General features: G+C 42.9%; 1 protein-coding gene and 1 non-coding gene across 4 annotated transcripts in view; both read left to right on the top strand.

Moving 5' to 3' along the window:
• Positions 1 to 22,684, top strand: part of LOC105470773 (UBX domain protein 7) — a 79,095-nt gene that overhangs the window by 31,943 nt on the left and 24,468 nt on the right. For all 3 annotated transcript variants that reach the window (XM_071090569.1, XM_071090568.1, XM_071090570.1), the window contains 2 exons: positions 8,485 to 8,550; positions 10,608 to 10,720. In XM_071090569.1, the coding sequence (XP_070946670.1) occupies positions 8,485 to 8,550; positions 10,608 to 10,720 (179 nt within the window). The remainder of the gene's footprint in view (positions 1 to 8,484; positions 8,551 to 10,607; positions 10,721 to 22,684) is intronic.
• Positions 8,282 to 8,389, top strand: LOC112424792 (U6 spliceosomal RNA). Its single transcript, XR_003015731.1, has one exon. It is a non-coding gene; the product is annotated as a U6 spliceosomal RNA (small nuclear RNA).

Below are 22,684 nucleotides of genomic sequence, written 5' to 3'. Positions count from 1 at the left end.
GAGACATAAACTTTTTTCCCTCCAACTTTTTTTTAGGTTCGGGGTACATGTGCAGGTTTGTTACTTGGGTAAATTGCATGTTGCGTGGGTTTGGTGTACAGATTACCACCCAGGTAATGAGCATAGTAGCCAATAGGTAGCTTTTCTGTTTTCTTTCTTTTCTTTTCTTTTCTCTTTTCTTTTCTTCCCCTCCCCTTTTCTTTTCTTTTATAGACACGGAGTCTTGCTATGTTGCTCAGGCTGGTCCCAAACTCCTGGGCTCAAGCAGTCCTCTCGCCTCAACCTCCCAAAGTGCTAGGATTACAGGAGCGAGCCACCATGCCTGGCTTATAGGTATTTTTTCCAATCCTCGCCCTCCATTCTCAAGTAGGCCCTGGTGTCTGTTCCCTTCTTTGTGTCCATGTACGCTCAGTGTTTAGCTCTCTCTTGTGAGAACATGCGGTATTTGGCTTTCTGTTCCTGCATTAATTTACTTAGGATGGTACATATTTAGCCTTCATGGGTAGTCTAAGACAGAGGAGGAAATACACGTTGTAACAAAAGAATGAATAAAATTATATGTATGTCTTTTGATTTGATAAAGTACTTTAGTTGAGAGTTTTTATGAGATAAACGTTTTTAACTTGGCAGCTTTGGTGTTTATTATACAAAGAAACAAAAGAATATACTGTCTAGATTCAGAAATAAAAGGCAAGAGGAAAGCTGTAAAGTCTGAGTACTGTAGTGTAATGAAGTGCTTTCTGGCTGTTCAATGCGGATAGTCATTATGCTGTTGATATACCAGATTGCTCATAATTTTACAAATATAAATGCTAGGAATAGATTTGGAGCAAAAGAGTAATGCCCTTGGAAGCTTTATCTTCTCTTTATTGCAAGGAATAATACAGGATCTTTGAGCAAGTGGAACTATAGGAAGTAAATTCTGTGCTATATTGCTTTTGAACAGAGGCAAAAGAATTCCATTTGAAAGTCCCACTTTACTCTTTTTTTTTTTTCTTTTGTATTACAGAGATGGAGTCTCTGTTGCCCAGGCTGGAGTGCGGTGATGCAATCCTAGCTTACTGCAGTCTCAAACTCCTGGGCTCAAGAATTCCTCCCACCTCAGCCTTCTATAGGTGTGTGCCACCACGCCTGGCTAATTGTTTTGTTTTGTTTTGTTTTGTTCGTGGAGACAGGGCATTGCTGTGTTGCCCTGGCTGCTGTGGAACTGATCTGAAGCAATCCTGCCACCTTGGCCTTGGCCTACCAAAGTACTGGAGTTACGGGCGTGAGCCACCGCACCTGGCCACTTTCTTCCTTTTTTATCTCTGAATTGATGTACAGTAAGGAGGATGCTAAGAATGACTTTTTACAGTTAGGAAGTCATTCTTCCCTTTTGTTATTAGATGTTATAACTTGAAATGGGTCTTTAGAAACTATTTTCTTAAGGCAGTATTGATTTAAATCACCGTTCAGGTGTGGTCTCAGGTCCCTAATACCCTTTCAGGTTGGCTATAACGTTAAAACAATTTACAATAATAGTACTAAGGGTTTGTTTGTTTGTTTGTTTTTGAGATGTGGTCTTGCTGTGTTGCCCCAGGCTAGAGTGCAGTGGTTGCTCACAGGCGTGATCCCACTAATGATCGGCACGGGAGTTTTGACCTCTGTTTCCAACCTGGGCTAGTTCACCCCTCCTTAGGCAACCTGGTGGTCCCACTACTCCCTGGAGATAATTATATTGATGCTGAGCTTAGTGTAGACACCTGACTGGCATAGCACACTACAGGCCAGAACTCTTAGGCTCAGGTGATCTTTTTTTTTTTTTTTTTTTGAGACGGAGTCTCGCTCTGTCGCCCAGGCTGGAGTGCAGTGGCCGGATCTCAGCTCACTGCAAGCTCCGCCTCCCGGGTTCACGCCATTCTCCTGCCTCAGCCTCCCGAGTAGCTGGGACTACAGGCGCCCGCCACCTCGCCCGGCTAGTTTTATGTATTTTTAGTAGAGACGGGGTTTCACCGTGTTAGCCAGGATGGTCTCGATCTCCTGACCTTGTGATCCACCCGTCTCGGCCTCCCAAAGTGCTGGGATTACAGGCTTGAGCCACCGCGCCTGGCCCTGGCTCAGGTGATCTTATCTCAGCCTCCTGAGTAGCTGGGATTATAGGCATGCACCATGGTACTGGACATCAAATTATTTTCGTTGTGGTGACATTCAGACTGATAGTTCAGAAACAATGATGAGTCAGACTGTTGGCTTCTTGATTGAATTCATGCAGTGGCTTCAGACTGTACCACTAGATAGTGAATTCTTCACTGCTACATGAAGTTTACAAAAAAATTTAAAAGGCAGGGCCAGGTGCAGTGACTCATGCCTGTAATCCCAGTCCTTTGGGAGGCAACAGTTGAAAAGATCACTTGAAACCAGGAGTTGGAGAGTAGCCCAGACAACATAGGAAGACTCTTATCTCTAAAAAAATAAAAATAAATTTGTTAGGCGTGGTGGCATGTGCCTGTAGTCCTAGTTGGGAGTCTGAGGTGGGAGGTTCGCTTGAGCTTAGGAGTTCTAGGCTGCCGTGAACTATGCACTGCAGCCTGTGTGACAGAGTGAGACCCTGTCTCTAAAAGAGAAATAGGACAGGTGCAGTGGCATACACCTGTAATCTCAACACTTTGGGAGGCTGAGGCAGGAGGATTGCTTGAGCCCAGGAGTTTGAGACCAGCCTGGGCAACATATTGAGACCCCAGCTCAAAAAAAAAAAAAAAAGTTAACTGATTTAAAAGCAGTTTTCTTTAATGATGTTCTTGATGAAGCAGTAAAAATGATTAATTTCATTAAATCTTGACCCTTGAGTACACAGTTTTAAAATATAGTTTGAAATAGTATGTATGCACAAAGCACTTTGGTATAATGAAGTACTATGATTACCTTAAGGAAAAGCACTTGTGTGATTGTTAGAGTAGGGAGTTTTTTTTCATGGAACATTCTTTTTACTTGAAAAATCACTGACAAACTATCAGTTTACACTTTGACAGTTGGCATTTTCTTAAAAATGTGAGCTTGTTACTTCAATACAACTGAGAGTGTTTGTTATCAGTGATTTTAAAAAAGAGGTTTGGCTGGATGTGGAGACTCACACCTGTAGTCCCAACACTTTGGGATTACTTTGGGAGGCCGAGGCGGGAGATTTCTTGAGCCTGGGAGTTCCAGACCAGCTTGTGCTACATAGGGAGACCCCCATCTCTACAAAAAAATTAACAAAAAAATTAGCTGGGCGTGGTGGCACATGCCTGTAGTCCCAGCTATGCAGGAGGCCGAGGGGTGAGAAGATGGCTTGGGCCTTTGAGGTCAAGGCTGCAGTGAGCCATTATTGCCCCACTGCACTCCAGCCTACTGGTGACAGAGAGACCTCATCTCAAAAAAAATGATAAAATACATTAAAAAAGAACTTTCAGGCAAAAAACAGGATTTTAGAAAAATTTTTGTACCTACCTTTGTGAGCTTGATACTTTCCCAATACTTGAAGGCTTTCTGATAAGATCAGTGGTGACATGAAACAGATCTTTTAACATGATTTTAAAAATACTGTATAATGAAACCATTAATATTTGAAATGTTTCCATTACTCAGTAAACAAGTATTTTTGAATAACCAGTGCATGATACTACAGAGTTGTGCATAGGTAAAAGATCTATTCAGACTGTGAGATGAATTGTATTAGATATTTATTGCTGAGTAAAAAGTTGTTCCAAAATTAAACTGCCTGAAAAAAAACAAAAAACAAAGGAAACAATCTCAGTTTCTTTGAGTCAGTAATCTGGGTGTGGCCTTTGGTTAGGGACTCCTACAAGGGTGTGGTCAACATGTCAGCTAGGCTACCATTCATCTCAAAGCCTGAATGGAGGAGGATCTCCTAAACTCATTCTTGTGTCTATTGCCTGGGGGCATCCATTTTACACCGAGCAAATGAGAGCCTGAGAGGGCAGCCCAAGATGGAAGCCATTCTCTTCTTGTAATGTAATCTGGAAGTGAAATCCCATCAGTCTGCTACATTCTGTTCAATCCTGCCTGTACTCAAGGTATTCACACACAGGGTACGAATACTGGGAGACAGGGAAAATTGGGGGCTGTCTTAGAGACTGCCTAACACATAGTACAGTGGGTTATAATGAAACAGTATGAAAAGCTCATTGATAAGATTTCAGATTCCACTTTGCAGCTGTCCTCTAAGAAACTACCATTGGTTAAGTATTGGTGTACTATTAAAGAAGAATATCCACAATCATCTAAGACTTTAAAACACTCCTCGCTGCTGGGTATGGTGGCACAGGCATGTAGTCTCAGCTACTCTGGAGGCTGAGGTGGGAGTATGGCTTGAGCCCAGGAGTTCTTGGCTGTATGGCCCTATGTTGATTGGGTGTCTGCACTGAGTTCGGAATCAATATGGTGACCTGCTGGCAGTGGAGGACCACCAGATGACCTGAGGAAGAGGAAACGGAGCAGGTGCAGATCAGTAGTGGAATTGTGCCTTTGAATAGCCACTGCCCTTCAGCTTGGGCAACATAGTGAGACCCCCATCTTTTAAAACAAAAAGCCCACTCCTCCCTTTTACAGCTGCATGTCTGCATGAGAGTACATTTTAATTTTCTTTCTGTACTTGAGCTGAAAGAATAGCAGCAGATCTAAAGGAATGTAGAAGCAGATCTGAAGATCCAGATGTCTTCTCTGAAGCCAGATACGAACAGCTGTGTGGATATGTAAAACAGTGCCACTCTTCTCACGACGTTTTTTCTCCAGCTGTCCCTCCCCTATGCTGACTTTGAAGCTCCTTCTGAATCTCTTTTAGCTCTTTATAGCTTAGTCTCTTTGACTTCAGTGACCAGTACTTCTATTAGGTGGGCAGTAGAGTGAGGACAGAGGACTGATGTTTGCTTGTGGCAGATGGCTTGGAAGAGCCAGGAGACCACATTGAAAAGGCAGGTAACGGTAATAGGCCTAGGGCTAGAGGTGGTGTGGTCTGAGGAGAGGTTTTTGCTTACAATAGGGTAAATGAATGGAAGACAAATGGGAAGAGGGATATTAGCCCAAGAAGTAAAAGAAATTGGGTAGAAGGATAGCAATAAGAGGAACTAGTGAGTATACCCAGATTGGTGCCTTATAGAGAAGGGGGAGGTTGGAAAGGTGATGTGAAATAATGTGGAATATTGACTAACCTACCTTTGGCAGTTTAAAGGTAGAAGAAAATTACCTTTTATGTGCTACCTTCCTAAAATAATATACTTTCTTAGGCAACTATTCTTATTCTAAGATATCCTTGGTTTCTTTCTTTCTTTCTTTTTTTTTTTTTTTTTTTGAGACAGAGTCTTGCTCTGTGGCCCAGGCTGGAGTGCCGTGACGTGATCTTGGCTCACTGCAAGCTGTGCCTCCCAGATTCACGCCATTCTCCTGTGTCAGCCTCCCCAGTACCTGGAACTACAGGCGCCGCCACCACGCCCAGCTAATTTTTTCTATTTTTTTAATAGAGACGGAGTTTCACTGTCTCAAACTCCCTACCTGGTGATCTGCCCGCCTCGGCCTCCCAAAGTGCTGGAATTACAGGCGTGAGCCACAGCGCCGCCAAGCCTCCAGCCAGTTTCTTAATTGTTAGAGTTAAAAGGTATCAGATATCCAGTTTTTTTTTAAAATTAATTAATTAATTTTTTTTTTTTTAAAGAGACAGGGCCTCAGTATGTTGCACAGACTGCACTCGAACTCCTTGGCTCAGGCGATCCTCTCACATCAGCCACCTGGGCAGCTGGGACTATAGGTCCATGTCTCTGCACCAGGGCCAGATAACTAGTTTTAGAGGCATTCTTTGGCAGGTTCTATTATTCCTGCTAGAAGCCATATACATTTGAAATAGGAGCTCTTGATCAAAAATAGTTCCAAGATTGAAAAGTGTGGCATTTCTTGCTTTTTCTTGAATAGAAATGAAGAAAGGAGGGAGAGAGGAAGGTAGAGAGGGACGCAGAGTGCAATATTTAAATTAAAAATAAAATTCAGGCCAGGCTCGGTGGCTCACTCCTGTAATTCCAGCACTTTTAGTGCCGAGGCAGGTGGATCACTTGCGATCAGGAGTTGGAGACCAGCCTGGCCAACATAGTGATGAAACCCCCTCTCTACTGAAAATACAAAAATTAGCCTGGTGTGGTGGCACACACCTGTTGTCCCAGCTACTAGGGAGGCGGAGGCAGGAGAATCCCTTGAACCTGGGAGGAGAATCCCATGAACCTGAGCTGAGATCATGCCACTGCACTCCAGCCTGGGCAACGGAGTGAGACTCTGTCACAATAAATTAATTAATTAACTAATTAATTAATTCAGGCTAGGCGTGGTAGCTCATGCTTGTAATCCCAGCACTTTGGGAGGCTGAGGTGGGAGGATTACTTGAGCCCAGGAGTTCCAAACTAGCCTGGGCAACATAGTGACATGCCTGTCTCTTAAAAAACAAAACAAAACAAAACTGAATGTAGTGCTGCACACTTGTAGTCCCATCTACTTGGGAGGCTAAGGTAGGAGGATGGCTTGAGCCTAGGAGGTTGGAGTCTGCAGTGAGCCATGATCACACCACTGCAATCCAGCCTGGGCAACAGAGCGAGACACTGTCTCAAAAAGTAAAAAATAAAACATGATAGTGTATTACAAAATCTCTTTTCCCAGAGATGATAATGTGATTGTTTAACATAAATACTGATACACATATACACAGGAATCATATGCATATGAGTATGTTTTAAAGAAAAATGAAGTTTTTAATATGTTCGGCATTTTTTTGTTGCTCTGTTTTGCCTTTTACTCGGTAGTGCTGGATGTGAATAATTATCCTGTGTAATCACAAACACGAGTTATTGGGAAGTATGTTTTGACACGGGTTAGGGGATTCTATAGTCTCTGTCTAATCTTGATACTAATCATTTCTCAACAGAGAATTATTCTGGTTACGTGCTGGCCAGCCTTGTCATAAGCCAACTTAATAACTTACCCATATTGAGGGAATCATGAAAAGCCTTTATTTAAAGACTGGGTAATAGACACTCTACAGGGGTAGTAGAATACCTTAGGTGGATCTGTTTACTTTTCTGTCATTAAACCATTGTGTACCTGTGAAAAAAAGTTTCCAAAATTAAAAATGTTTTTTGTCTTGACGGTTCTGCGCGTGTGTCCAGTCCCTAAAACACAGTCCTTAAGTCTTATGGTTTAGAGTGTAGAGTTACTATATCCAATCCCTAAGAAACAGTCCTTCAGTCTTATGGTTTAGAGTGTCGAGTTACTGCATACAGCAGGGCAGTCGGAGATCGAAGGCTGTAACCTGAACAACAGGGCAGTCGGATCCTGAAGGCTGTAACCTGAATTGGATATCTGCAGCGTGTGTGTGGCTTCATCTCTACGTGGCGGTGTCCTCAAAATCTTCTTTCTTTCTGACGTCACCACTTGGATATTAAGATAGTAAACTTTTTTGTTTTTGAGACGGAGTTTCACTGTTCTTGCCCAGGCTGGAGTACAGCGGCGTGATCTCGGCTCGCTGCAACCTCCGCCTCTCAGATTCAAGTGATTCTCCTGCCTCAGCCTCCCAAGTAGCTGGGATTACAGGTGCACGGCATAATACCCGGCTAGTTTTTTTGTATTTTTAGTAGAGACAGAGTTTCACCATGTTGGTTAGGCTGGTCTTGAACTCGACTTCAGGTGATGCACCCGCCTTGGCTTCCCAAAGTGCTAGGATTACAGGAGGCATGAGCTACAGTGCCTGGCCAGGATAGTAAAGTTTTTTTTTTTGAGATGGAGTTTCGTTCTTGTTGCCCAGGCTGGAGTGCAGTGGCACAGTGTTGACTTACTGCAACCTCTGTCTCCCAGGTTCCAGTGATTCTCCTGCCTCAGCCTGGGATTATAGGCAGGCGCTGGGATTACAGGCATGTGCCACCACGCCTGGCTAATTTTTTGTATTTAGTAGAGGTGGGCTCACCATGTTGGTCAGGCTGGTCTCAAACTCCTGACCTTAGGTGATCCACCCGCCTTGGCCTCCCAAAGTACTGGGATTACAGGCATGAGCCCCCATGCCCAGCCGATAGTAAACTTTTTACACAAGTTTGATCAAGTCTCTTTTAACTGGGCCTGAATTTTTTCATTTGTAATACAAGGTGGCTGAATGGAAGATGTTCAGATTAATTATACGTGAATGATTTGAAAGTTTTTAAACTTTTTTATTTTTTGAGGGAAGGCACCATTATGAATCTGAGTGTTTTAAAGCAAGAAATACTGCCGCTTCGGCAGCACATGTACTAAAATTGTGCATGTACGAGACAGAGATTAGCATGATACAGAGATTAGCATGGCCCCTGTGCAAGGGTGACATGCAGTTCGTGAAGGGTTTCATATTTTTTATTTAAAAAAAATACTTTTAGATGAGGAAATTTTTAGAATTAAGTTTCAAAATTAATTTAAAAATTTTTCAATTCTGTTTTTTCTCCCCTAAAGCTCCTAAAAGACGACGGCCTGCACGTTCAATTTTTGATGGTTTCCGGGATTTTCAGACTGAAACTAGTAGGTATCTATGGACCAGTTTATCATCTCCCTCTTCTCTTCCTATTAAAAAGAAAAAGATGATTGCTCTTAGGCCCAATTACTTTAAGTTTTCACCTTATTTAAAAAGTGAAATTATGGATCCAGGATGTGATTAACTCCCCCCTGAGCTGAACTGTTCCAAATTCTAACCTATTTGGTTATAGAAAAATAGTAAAGGAGATGGAGATAGTGTAGGAAATCTGGTAACTGATAAACTTAATTCGTTTGTGAATAAATACTTAAAATGCTTACTATAATAAAATAAACTGATTTCCCTCAGGATCCTGATTTCTGTCAATGAAAGGAATATATAATGAAAATGATTATTGTAAGAGATTGAAAAATAGGAGAAAAAGCCATACCACCCAGAGCAGCCTATTAATATTTTGGCTACAGTTGTTTGAAATATTTTTGTGTGTAAGTTAGAATGAGAATCTTGGTCTTACAGTTTTAGAGGATCTAGTATTGATTTAGCAATGGAATCCTAGAGAAAGGACAGTTATGTTAAGAGGATATATGAGAAACCCTTGGACCATGCTTGATTTTGTGGTTTATTTATAATGAGTTCATTGAGGCACAAATAGGTCTTGTAACTTTGGAGAGAATTAATGGGGAACCTGAACTGACTCAAGTCATCTGGGGAATTCTTTGTCCTCCCAGTGGAAGGTGACAACAGTGGTCATCATCTCTACTGTTAGAATCTTTTTATTATTATTTTTATTTATTTTTAAGATGGAGGCTCACTGTATCACCCAGGCTGGAGTGTAGTAGTGCAATCTCAGCTCACTGCAACCTTTACCTCCCAGGTTCAAACGATTATCTGCCCTCAGTCTCCCGAGTAGCTGGGACTACAGGCTTGTGCCACCACGCCTGGCTAATTTTTGTATTTTTAGTAGAGATGAGGTTTCACCATGTTGCTCAGGCTGGTCTTGCACTCCTGACCTCAGGTGATCCACATGTCTCAGCCTCCCATAGTGTTGGGATTACAGGCGTTAGCCACCGTGGCTGCCCCAGAGTCTTTAAAGATTGAGAACATAGCTAAAAACAGCAGATGAGGCTGGGCGCGGTGGCTCAAGCCTGTAATCCCAGCACTTTGGGAGGCTGAGACAGGCGGATCACGAGGTCAGGAGATCGAGACCATCCTGGCGAACACGGTGAAACCCCGTCTCTACTAAAAAAATACAAAAAACTAGCTGGGCGAGGTGGCGGGCGCCTGTAATCCCAGCTACTCGGGAGGCTGAGGCAGGAGAATGGCGTGAACCCGAGAGGCGGAGCTTGCAGTGAGCTGAGATCTGGCCACTGCACTCCAGCCTGGGCGACAGAGTGAGACTCCATCTCAAAAAAAAAAAAAAAAAAAAAAAAAAAACAGCAGATGAATTTACATTGCTTTCAGAACTAGATAAATGAGGATGAAAGTTTTCCCCTATGCTTTTTGTTTTGTTTTGTGTTTTTGAGATGGAGTCTCGCTCTGTTGCCCAGGCTGGAGTGCAGTGGCGCGATCTCTGCTCACTGCAACCTCTGCCTCCAGGGTTCAGGCCATTCTCCTGCCTCAACCTCCTGAGTAGCTGGGACTACAGGTGTGCTCCACCTTGCATGACTATTTTTTGTCTGTTTGTTTGTTTGTTTTTGTACTTTTAGTTGAGACGGGGTTTCACCGTGTTAGCCAGGCTGATCTCAAACTCCTGACCTCAGGTGATCCGCCCACCCTGGCCACCCCTAGAATTATAGGCGTGAGCCACCGCACTCAGCCTCTCCCATGTTAATTAGTTTCTGAATATGTGAAGAAGTTACTTTGATTATGTGACTGTTTTCAGTTAATTTTCTTTGTATCCTTGGAATAGGGAATTCCACCAAGTCTTAAGATTCCTCTTGTCTCCCTTTGCATTTTTTTTTTCAGAGTCAACATTAGATCTTTGTATTTGAGGTCAAGCCTGTTGACAGCAGTTCCTTCAATTGATAGAAGTTTTTTTTTTTTTTAATGTGATTCATGATTATTTTATGGCTAACTGAAACTTTTTCATCCTTCTGTGTTATAGTTCGGCAAGAACAAGAATTAAGAAATGGAGGAGCTATTGATAAGAAATTAACTACCCTTGCAGATCTATTCCGGCCACCCATTGATTTGATGCATAAAGGCAGCTTTGAAACAGTAAGTTGTTGGAGAGTCAGTGCCTTAACTAGGAATGCTTTTGCATTTTCAATGCCTTTTTAAAAAAATTACTTGGTTTAGAGCCAGGGTCTTGCTCTGTCATCCAGGCTGGACTGCAGTGACACAATCATAGCTCACTTTAGCCTTGAACTCTTGGACTCAAGGGATCCTCCCACCTCAGCCTCCCGAGTAGCTAGGGCTACAGGCATGTGCCACCACACTCAGCTAATTAAAAAAAAATATTTTTAGTAGAGACAGGGTCTCACTGTGTTGCCCATGCTGGTCTCGAATGCCTGGGTTCAAGCAATCTTCCTGCCTCGGCCTCCCAAAGTGTTTGGATTATAGGTGTGAGCCACTGCACCTGGCCTTCAGTGACATTTTTTATTTTTATAAGAGCAAAAAAACATGGTCAGTGTATAGGGAATTGGCATCATAATAAGTATATCTACATGATATGCCTAAAGGTTACATTGATTTATATTTCTACCAGCAATATATGAAATATATTTCTACCAGCAAGATATGAAATATGTTTCTACCAGCAGTATATGAGATTGTTTGATGAAATCCTTTTATTACCCTTGTGTGGTGTCATTTTAGAATCTTTGCCGTTTTGATAGCTTTTTAAAATATCTCACTTGTTCGTATATCTTTGACTACTACTGAGAATAGTATGTGTGGTTTGTTAGCCATTTGTAAATTGTTGATAGGTGTCTTTTGCCTAAATATTTCTGTGTGGATCCTAGTGTGTTTGAAAAGAGTGTCTCTAATTGGAGAACACATTCACCCTCAGTTCTTCTTGGTTTTATCATGACTAAACCCAAAGAAACACTTTCCAAAGTAAGTTTACTTGGTTGTCCGCTAACTTACAGACTTACTGAGGGCAGAGGCAAGATAATTTTTTTTAATAATCCTTGGAACCCGTTCTCGTGCATTAGGGGGAACACATTATATGTTAAATGAAGGAGTTTAGTAAAGATTTTAGATACTCTTCTGTTGTGGTGTTCACACAGCTTGCCTTTTCGTATTGAATAGCATGTTAATGCTCTTTTGAGTTACAATAGCATTTCCATAGATGTAAATCACTTAAATTTCAGTTAAGTCTTTTTTTTTTTCCTTGAGATGGAGTCTCGCCGGAGTGCAGTGGCACGATCTCAGCTCACTGCAACTTCCGCCTCCCGGGTTCAAGTAATTCTCCTGCCTCAGCCTCCTGAGTAGCTGGGACTACAGGTGCGCGCCACCATGCCTGGCTGATTTTAGAGACAGGGTTTCACCATATTGGCCAGGCTGGTCTTAAACTCCTGACCTCGTGATCCGCCCACCTCGGCCTCCCACAGTGTGGGATTACAGGCGTGAGCCACCGCGCCTGGCCTTCAGTTAAGTCTTACCTGTTAGGATCATGTAGGCCAAAGAATAACTGCAAAATGTATATCAAGCCCGACAGGTGGCACGAACTACTACTTGGGAGGCCGAGGTGGGAGCATCTGTTGAGTCCAGGAGTTCGAGGCTGTAGTGTGTGATGATTGTGCCTATGAAAAGCCACTGCACTCCAGCCTGGGCAACATAGTGAGATCCTATCTTTCCCTTTTCTTTCTCTTTTTTTTTTTTGAGACAGGTTCTCATTCTGTCACCTGGGATGGAGTGCAGTGGCAGAATCATGGCTCACTGCAGTCTCCAACTCATGGTCTCAATTGATCCCCTGGTCTTAACCTCCCAAATACATAGGGCTACAGACACCCACCACCACACCTGGCCAATTTAAAAAGTATTTTGTGGAGAGGGGGGGTCTTGTTGTGTTCCCCAGGCTGGTCTCAAATTCCTGGTGTCAAGTGATCCTTCTGCCTTGGTTCCCAAAGTGCTGGGATTACAGACATGAGCTGAGACCCCATTTCTTAAACAACCGATGTATATCAGCTGTACATTTGAACATGTTATGATTGTATTTTTAAAAAATTTGGCCGGGTACGGTGGCTCAAGCCTGTAATCCCAGCACTTTGGGAGGCCGAGACGGGCGGATCACGAGGTCAGGAGATCGAGACCATCCTGGCTAACACGGTGAAACCCCGTCTCTACTGAAAATACGAAAAACTAGCCGGGCGAGGTGGCGGGCGCCTGTAGTCCCAGCTACTCGGGAGGCTGAGGCAGGAGAAGGGCGTAAACCCGGGAGGCGGAGCTTGCAGTGAGCTGCGATCCGGTCACTGCACTGCAGCCTGGGCGACAGAGCGAGACTCAGTCTCAAAAAAAAACAACAAAAAAAAAACAAAAAAAAAAATTTGTCCTTCGATATACTTTTACACTGTCATACATGAAGTGTTTAGGAGAAGGAATTTCATTGTTAGCTTGTGTGTTAGTTTGCTTGCATTGCCAGAAAGGAATCCCTGAGACTGGGCAATTCATAAAGAAAAAGATATTATTTTGACTGACGTTTCTACAGGCTCTATAGAAAACATGGTGCTGACATCTGCTTCTGGTGAGGCCTCAGGAAGCTTGCAGTCATGGCAGAAGGCAAAGGGGAAGCCGGTGTAACACATGGTACGAGGAACAAGGGGTCAAGCCATTCACGAGGGGCCCGCCCCCATGACCCAGACACCACCTATGAGGCCCCACCCCTAACACTGGGGATTACATTTTAGTATGAGATTTGGAGGGGACAAATGTCCAAACCATATCAGCGTGCTCTCCAGTTTCAATTTTCTGAATCAGAAAACCATGAAAGTGGTTTGGCTGCATGGAAAAGAAAACCCAAATGATGATAATTTGACGAAACAGTGGTGGGTTTTTGTCAGTAATAAGCTTAGAGTTGAAGAAATTATTGGTGTTCGTTCATAATTTCAAAGATGTCAGGTTAGATGTCTCCTCAGTTTTCTTCATCTTTCCCTCATGGTCTCAACATGGCAGCTGCCTGTTCTTCCTAGTATTCTGGTGATAATACAGACATTGAGACAGAGAATAGCAGCAAGATGAAAGGCAGAAAAGGATCTTAGTTTGTTTTGGCATGTTTTCTGTTTTTATTAGCTTCTGAGTTGCTCCAGGACGTGATGCAGTAACTAAGCTTGATTTAATTTGGTCACTTTGGAGTGAAGAAGCAGTTACTCTTCTGCTTGCTCATTAAGGGAAAATAGGAATCTCTTTTGATGTTGTCCCCTGAATTGTAGGTTATATCACCTTTTTTGCCTTGTATTTCATGGCCTGTGTTTACCGCAGTCTTTTTTTTTTCACTGATAATATTATGCTTAACCATCTGCAAGATTTTAAATGAAATAAACATTCCCTTCCAAAAGCAGGTATTTCATTATGGTTAATGATACATGTATTAGTTTTATAAAAATTAGGGAGATAACATGCAAAATTAAGTCACTGAAGTTTAGAAAGATAAATGTTAAAAATTAGAGGGATACTCTTTGGCTGACCAAGGAGGGCCCATAGGTTTGTTCCTCAATATTAGATGTGAATGTGAGCCACAGTTTTGCAAGTTTAGAAACTAGTATAACTAGAGGTAGATCATGTTCAAGGATTCTTTCTGGCTCATGCTAACCAGATGAAAGAGAACGATTAATTCACTTGTTCACTCAATGCATATTTATTGAGTCCTTGTGTTGCAGGATCTAGTTTTAGGTGATGGAGAGTAAAGGTTTGACTGCATGTGAGAGAGACCAGGAAAAAAACAAACAGTAGCTTATTTATGTATTTATTTATTTAATTATACTTTAAGTTCTAGGGCATATGTGCACAACGTGCAGGTTTGATCCATAGGTATACATATGCCTTGTTGGTTTGCTGCCCCATCAACTCGTCATCTATATTAGGTATTTCTCCTAATGCTATCCCTCTCCCAGCCCCCCAGCCCCCGACAGGCTCCGGTGTGTGATGTTCCCTGCCCTGTGTCCAAGTGATCTCATTGTTCACTACCCACCTATGAGTGAGATCATGGCGGTGTTTGGTTTTCTGTCCTTGCAATAGTTTCTCAGAATGATGGTTTCCAGCTTCATCCATGTCCCTGCAAAGGACATGAACTCATCCCTTTTTTATGGCTGCATAGTATTCCATGGTGTATATGTGCTACATTTTCTTAATGCAGTCTCTCATTGATGGACATTTGGGTTGGTTCCATGTCTTTGCTATTGTGAATAGTGCTGCAGTAAACATACGTGTACATGTGTCTTTATAGTAGCGTGATTTATAATCCTTTGGGTATATACCCAGTAATAGGATTGCTGGGTCAAATGATAATTCTAGTTCTAGATCCTTGAGGAATCACCACACTGTTTTCCACAATGGTTGAACTAATTTACACTACCATCAACAGTGTAAAAGTATTCCTGTTTCTCCACATCCTCTCCAGCATCTGTTGTTTCCTGACTTTTTAATGATCGCCATTCTAACTGGTGTGAGATGGTATCTCATTGTGGTTTTGATTTGTGTTCCTCTGATGACCAGTGATGATGAGCATTTTTTCATGTGTCTGTTGGCTGCATAGATGTCTTCTTTTGAGAAGTGTCTGTTCATATCCTTTGCCCACTTTTTGATGGGGTTGTTTTTTTTTTTTCTTGTAAATTCATTTTAGTTTTTTTGTAGATTCTGGATATTAGCCCTTTGTCAGATGGGTAGATTGAAAAAATTTTTTTCCATTCTATAGGTTGCCTGTTCACCCTAATGGTAGTTTCTTTTGCTGTGCAGAAGCTCTTTTGTTTAATTAGATCCCATTTGTCTATTTTGGCTTTTGTTGCCATTACTATTGGTGTTTTAGTCATGAAGTCTTTGTCCATGCCTATGTCCTGAATGGTATTGCCTAGGTTTTCTTCTAGGGTTTTTATGGTTTTAGGTCTAACATTTAAGTCTTTAATCCATCTTGAATTAATTTTTGTATAAGGTGTAAGGAAGGGGTCTAGTTTCAGCTTTCTACCTATGGCTAGCCAGTTTTCCCAGCACCATTTATTAAATGGAATGCTTTTATTATTCAAGGGAATCCTTTCCCCATTTCTTGTTTTTGTGAGGTTTATCAAAAGATTAGATGGTTGTAGATGTGTGGTGCTATTTCCGAGGGCTCTGTTCTGTTCCACTGATCTATATAATCTGTTTTGGTACCAGTACCATGCTGTTTTGGTTACTGTAGCCTTGTTGTATGGTTTGAAGTCAGGTAGCGTGATGCCTCCAGCTTTGTTCTTTTTGCTTAGGATTGTCTTGGCAATGCGGGCTCTTTTTTGGTTCCATATGAATTAAAGTAGTTTTTTCCAATTCTGTGAAGAAAGTCGTTGGTAGCTTGATGGGGATGGCATTGAATCTATAAATTATGTTGGGCAGTATGGCCATTTTCACAGTATTGATTCTTCCTATCCATGAGCACGGTATGTCCTTCCATTTGTTTGTGTCCTCTTTTATTTCACTGAGCAGTGGTTTGTAGTTCTCCTTGAAGAGGTCCTTTACATCCCTTGTAAGTTGGATTCCTAGGTATTTTATTCTCTTTGAAGCAGTTGTGAATGGGAGTTCACTCATGATTTGGCTCTTTGTTTGTCTGTTAATGGTGTATAAAATGCTTGTGATTGTTGCACATTAATTTTGTATCCTAAGACTTTGCTGAAGTTGCTTACCAGCTTAAGGAGATTTTGGGCTGAGATGATGGGGTTTTCTAAATGTACGATCATGTCATCTGCAAACAGGGACAATTTGACTTCCTCATTTCCTAATTGACTACCCTTTATAAATTTGTCTTGCCTGATTGCCCTGGCCAGAACTTCCAACACTCTGTTGAATAGGAGTGGTGAGAGAGGGCATCCTTGTCTTGTGCTGGTTTTCAAAGGGAATGCTTCCAGTTTTTGCCCATTCAGTGTGATATTGGCTGTGGGTTTGTCATAAATAGCTCTTATTATTTTGAGATACGTTCCATCTGTACCTAGTTTATTGAGAGTTTTTAGCGTGAAGGGCTGTTGAATTTTGTCAAAGGCCTTTTCTGCATCTATTGAGATGATCATATGGTTTTTGTCATTGGTTCTGTTTATGTGATGGATTATGTTTATTGATTTGCATATGTTGAACCTGCCTTGTATCCCAGAGATGAAGCCGACTTGATCATAGTGGATAAGCTTTTTGATATGCTGCTGGATTCGGTTTGCCAGTATTTTTTTGAGGATTTTCGCATCAATGTTCATCAGGGATGTTGGTCTAAAATTCTCTTTTTTTGTTGTGTCTCTGCTAGGCTTTGGTATCAGGATGATGTTGGCCTCATAAAATGAGTTAGGGAGGATTCCCTCTTTTTCTGTTGATTGGAATAGTTTCAGAAGGAATGATACCAGCTCCTCCTTGTACCTCTGGTAGAATTTGGCTATGAATCCATCCGGTCCTGGACTTTTTTTGGTTGATAGACTATTAATTATTGCCGCAATTTCAGAGCCTGTTATTGGTCTATTCAGAGATTCAGCTTCTTCTTCTAGATTTTCTAGTTTATTTGCATAGAGGTGTTTATAGTATTCTTTGATGGTAGTTTGTATTTCTGTGGGATTGGTGGTGATATCCCCTTGATCATTTTTTATTGCGTCTATTTGATTCTTCTCTCTCTTCTTTATTCTTGTTAGCGGTCTATCAATTTTTTTTTTTTTTTTTTTTTTTTTTTTTTGAGATGGAGTCTCACGCTGTTGCCCAGGCTGGAGTGCAGTGGCGCAATCTCGGCTCACTGCAAGCTCCGCCTCCCGGGTTCCCGCCATTCTCCTGCCTCAGCCTCCCGAGTAGCTGGGACTACAGGCGCCCGCCACCGCGCCCGGCTAATTCTTTTTTTTTTTGTATTTTTAGTGGAGACGGGGTTTCACTGTGGTCTCGATCTCCTGACCTTGTGATCCGCCCGCCTCGGCCTCCCAAAGTGCTGGGATTACAGGCTTGAGCCACCGCGCCCGGCCCGGTCTATCAATTTTGTTGGTCTTTTCAAAAAACCAGCTCCTGGATTCATTGATTTTTTTTTGCAGGGTTTTTTGTGTCTCTGTCTCTTTCAGTTGTGCTCTGATCTTAGTTATTCCTGGCCTTCTGCTAGCTTTTGAAAGTGTTTGCTCTTGCTACTCTAGTTCTTTTAATTGTGATGTTAGGGTGTCAATTTTAGATCTTTCCTCTTGTGGGCATTTAGTGCTATAAATTTCCTCTACACACTACTTTAAATGTGTCTCAGAGATTCTGGTATGTTGTTTCTTTGTTCTCATTGGTTTCAGGGAACATCTTTATTTCTGCCTTCATTTCGTTATTTACCCAGCAGTCATTTAGGAGCAGGTTGTTCAGTTTCCATGTAGTTGTGCAGTTTTGAGTGAGTTTCTTAATCCTGAGTTCTAATTTGATTGTGCTGTGGTCTGAGAGACAGTTTGTTATGATTTCTGTTCTTTTACATTTTCTGAGGAGTGCTTTACTTCCAACTATGTGGTCAATTTTGGAATAAGTGCAATGTGGTGCTGAGAAGAATGTATACTCTGTTGATTTGGGGTGGAGAGTTCTGTAGATGTCTATTAGGTCTGCTTGGTGCAGAGCTGAGTTCAGGTCCTGGATATCCTTGTTAACGTTCTGTCTCATTAATCTGTCTAATATTGACAGTGGGGTGTTAAATTCTCCCATTATTATTGTGTGGGAGTCTAAGTCTCTTTGCAGGTCTCTAAGGACTTGCTTTATGAATCTGGGTGCTCCTGTATTGGGTGCATATCTGTTTAGGATCGTCAGCTCTTTTTGTTGAATTGACCCCGTTACCATTATGTAATGGCCTTCTTTGTCTCTTTTCATCTTTGTTGGTTTAAAGTCTGTTTTATCAGAGACTAGGATTGCAACCCCTGTGTTTTTGTTTTTGTTTTTTTTTTTGCTTTCCATTTGCTTGGTAGATCTTCCTCCATCCCTTTATTTTGAGCCTGTTTGCGTCTTTGCACGTGAGATGGGTCTCCTGAATACAGCACACTGATGGGTCTTGACTCTATCCAATTTGCCAGTCTGTGTCTTTTAATTGGGGCCTTTAGCCCATTTACATTTAAGGTTAAGATTGTTGTGTGTGAATATGATCCTGTCATTATGACGTTAGCTGGTTATTTTGCTCGTTAGTTGATGCATTAGTGCTTCCTTTAGGAGCTCTTGTAGGGCAGGCCTGGTGGTGACAAAATTTCAGCATTTGCTTGTGTGTAACAGATTTTATTTCTCCTTCACTTATGAAGCTTAGTTTGGCTGGATATGAAATTTTGGGTTGAAAATTATTTTCTTTAAGAATGTTGAATATTGGCCCCCACTCTCTTCTGGCTTGTAGGGTTTCTGCTGAGAGATCTGCTGTTAGTCTGATGGGCTTCCCTTTGTGGGTAACTTGACCTTTCTCTCTGGCTGCCCTTAACAGTTTTTCCTTCATTTCAATCTTGGTGAATCTGACAGTTATGTGTCTTGGGGTTGCTCTTCTCGAGGAGTATCTATGTAGTGGTCTCTGTGTTTCCTGAAATTGAATGTTGGCCTGCCTTCCTAAGTTGGGGAAGTTCTCCTGGATAATATCCTGAAGAGTGTTTTCCAACTCAATTCCATTCTCCCCATCACTTTCAGGTACACCAATCAAACGTAGATTTGGTCTTTTCACATAGTCTCATATTTCTTGGAGGCTTTGTTTGTTTCTTTTTACTTTTTTCTCTAACCTTGTCCCCTCGCTTTATTTCAGTAATTTGATCTTCAATCACTGATACCCTTTCTTCCACTTGATCAAATCAGCTATTGAAGCTTATGCATGCGTCACGAAATTCTCATGCCATGGTTTGCAGCTCCATCAGGTCACTTAAGGCCTTCTCTACACTGTTTATTCTAGTTAGCCATTCGTCTAATCTTTTTTCAAGGTTTTTAGCTTCCTTGCAATGGGTCCGAACATCCTCCTTTAGCTCGGAGAAGTTATAACCGACCTTCTGAAGCCTACTGCTGTCAACTTGTCAAAGTCATTCTCCGTCCAGCTTTGTTCTGTTGCTGGCGAGGTGCTGCGATCCTTTGGAGGAGAAGAGGCACTCTGATTTTTAGAATTTTCAGCTTTTCTGCTCTGGCTTCTCCTCATCTTTGTGGTTTTATCTACCTTTGGTCTTTGATGTTGGTGACCTACAGATGGGGTTTTGGTGTACATGACCTTTTTTTTGATGTTGATGCTGTTCCTTTCTGTTTGTTAGTTTTCCTTTTAACAGGTCCTTGAGCTGTAGGTCTGTTGGAGTTTGCTGGAGTTCCACTCCAGACCCTGTTTGCCTGGGTATCACTAGTGGAGGCTGCAGAACAGCAAATATTGCTGCCTGATCCTACCTCTGGAAGCTTCGTCCCAGAGGGGCAGCCGCCTATATGACGTGTCTGTTGGCCCCTACTGGGAGGTGTCTCCCAGTTAGGCTACATGAGGGTCAGGGACCCACTTGAGGAGGCAGTCTGTCCTTGCTCAGCACTCAAATGTCATGCTGGGAGAACCACTGCTCTCTTCAGAGCTGTCAGACAGGGACGTTTAAGTCTGCAGAAGTTGTCTGCTGCCTTTTGTTCTGCTATGCCCTGCCCACAGAGGTGGAGTTTAGGGGCAGTAGGCCTTGTTGAGCTCTGCCCAGTTGGAGCTTCCCAGCCACTTTGTTTACCTGTTCAAACCTCAGCAATGGCGGACGCCCCTCCCCCAGCCAGGCCTCCTCCTTGCAGACTGCCACGCTAGCAGTGAGCAAGGCTCCGTGCGCGTGGGACCCACTGAGCCAGGCACGGGAGAGAATCACCTTGTCTGCCGCTTGCTAAGACCTTGGGAAAAGCACAGTGTTTGGGGGGAGTGCCCCGTTTTCAGTGTTTGGGGGGAGTGCCCCGTTTTCAGTGTTTGGGGGGAGTGCCCAGTTTTCAGTGTTTGGGGGCAGTGCCCCGTTTTTCCAGGAAGTCTGTCGCGGCTGCCCTTGGCTAGGAAAGGGAAATCCTCCAACCCCTTGTGCTTCCCGGGTGAGGTGATGCCCTGGCCTGCTTCAGCTCGCCCTCTGTGGGCTGCACCCACTGGCCAACCAGTCCCAGTGGGGTGAACCAGGTACCTCAGTTGGAAATGCAGAAATCATCCATCTCTGCGTTGATCACCCGGGAGCTGCAGGTGGAGCTGTTCCTGTGCGGCCGTCTTGGAATGTCCCACCACAAACAGCAGCTTCAGAGCTTCAGCAGGTGGAGTCCACCGTCAGCAGGACTCGCTCTGTGAAGTGATCGGAGCTGCAGAATTTTTTCTGTCTTGCTCTGCCATCCCCTGTGTCTTGCTTTCCCTTGTCTGCATGATTCAAGTTGGCCTACCACCACATTTGCTTACTAAACGGCATGGAAGGCTGCTCTGCCTGTGGAGTAACCGTTCTTCATTCCTTCACATTCTTAATAAACCTGCTTTCACTTTATAGACTCGCCCTGAATTCTTTCCTGTGCTAGGTCCAAGAACCCTGTCTTGGGATCTGGGTCTGGACCCCTTTCTGGTAACATCGTTCTGGCAACCACAGAAGGGTCAATACTGAGGAAACCCCCAACCCAAAGGCTAACTTTGATGCCACCTTCTGTTGGGACTCGAGTTACAAATGGTGCTCGCCATACGGATGCTTTCAGACTGAGGTTCTGTCTATTCTGAATGCAAGAGGCCTAATAGGCAGGAATATCGCCATCCCTGTCAAGCGTGAAGAAGTTACAGAGGATGAATTTTTCTCCCTCTGCAACCCGTGGGATTCAGGGTTCTCTTAAAGGGAGGGAGGAACTGTCAGAAGCGTTTAAAACAGAGTGAGTCCTTTTTTTTTTTTTTTTTTTTGAGACGGAGTCTCGCTCTGTCGCCCAGGCTGGAGTGCAGTGGCGCGATCTCAGCTCACTGCAAGCTCCGCCTCCCGGGTTCCCGCCATTCTCCTGCCTCAGCCTCCCGAGTAGCTGGGACTACAGGCGCCGCCACCGCACCCGACTAGTTTTTCGTATTTTCAGTAGAGACGGGGTTTCACCGGGTTAGCCAGGATGGTCTCGATCTCCTGACCTCATGATCCGCCCGTCTCGGCCTCCTAAAATGCTGGGATTACAGGCTTGAGCCACCGCGCCCGGCCAGCGACTCCATTTTGAATAGGGGCTCGGTAAAATAAGGCTGAGACCTAGTGGGCTGCATTCCCAGATGGTTAGACATTCTAAGTCATGGGATGAGATAGGAGGTCAGCACAAGAAACTGATCACGAAGACAGTGCTGATGAAACGTGTTGCAGTAAAGAAGTCGGCTAAAATCCACCAAAACCAACATGGCAGTGAGAGTGACCTGGTCATGCTCACTGCTCCACTCCCACCAGCGCTCTGGAAGTTTACAGATGCCATGGCAACATCAGGAAGTTGCCCTATATCCTCTAAAAAGGGGGGGGAGCCCTCAGTTCCTGGAACTGCCCAACCTTTTCCTGGAAAACTCATAAGTAATCCACTCCTTGATTAGCATATAATCAAGAAATAAACATAAAAATTGGCAACCAGCAGCCCTTGGGCTGCTCTGCCTCTGGAATAGCCCTAGTTTATTCCTTTACTTTCTTAATAAACTTGCTTCACTTAAAAAAAATAAATAAACAGCATGGAAGAGGGAAGCGCTGATAAGGGTACACATTTCCCTTTAAAGGAACAACCTATGTACACAGCATTTCTATTACATTCCATCTACTATAATTTGGCAGCATAGCTACACCCATTTGCAAGGGATACTAGGAAATCCAGATGCTTAGTTAAACATTGGAGGTTTTATAAGTAAGAGGGACAAGGGGAGAATGGGTTATAAGCAGTTTGGTACCAATAAGCAGTTTCTGCCACAGGGAGATAGTGGTAAATTATATAAAACCCTTGCCATTGTAGCGTTTATAATCTAGTAGGAGAAACAGACTATAAACAATGTAAAACAAGCATACACAAACACATATATAATAACCGTGAATACATATGTGTATCTTTGATGGAGAGAGAGTGTGACATTCATTTCAAGTTATAGTAGTTGCTTGGAGAAAGAATAAAATA

Source organism: Macaca nemestrina, chromosome 2 (genome assembly GCF_043159975.1).
Source record: "Macaca nemestrina isolate mMacNem1 chromosome 2, mMacNem.hap1, whole genome shotgun sequence".
Taxonomy (NCBI): Eukaryota; Metazoa; Chordata; class Mammalia; order Primates; family Cercopithecidae; genus Macaca; species Macaca nemestrina.
The sequence above is the reverse complement of the archived record's forward strand: the minus strand, read 5'-3'. Positions and strand labels throughout refer to the sequence as shown.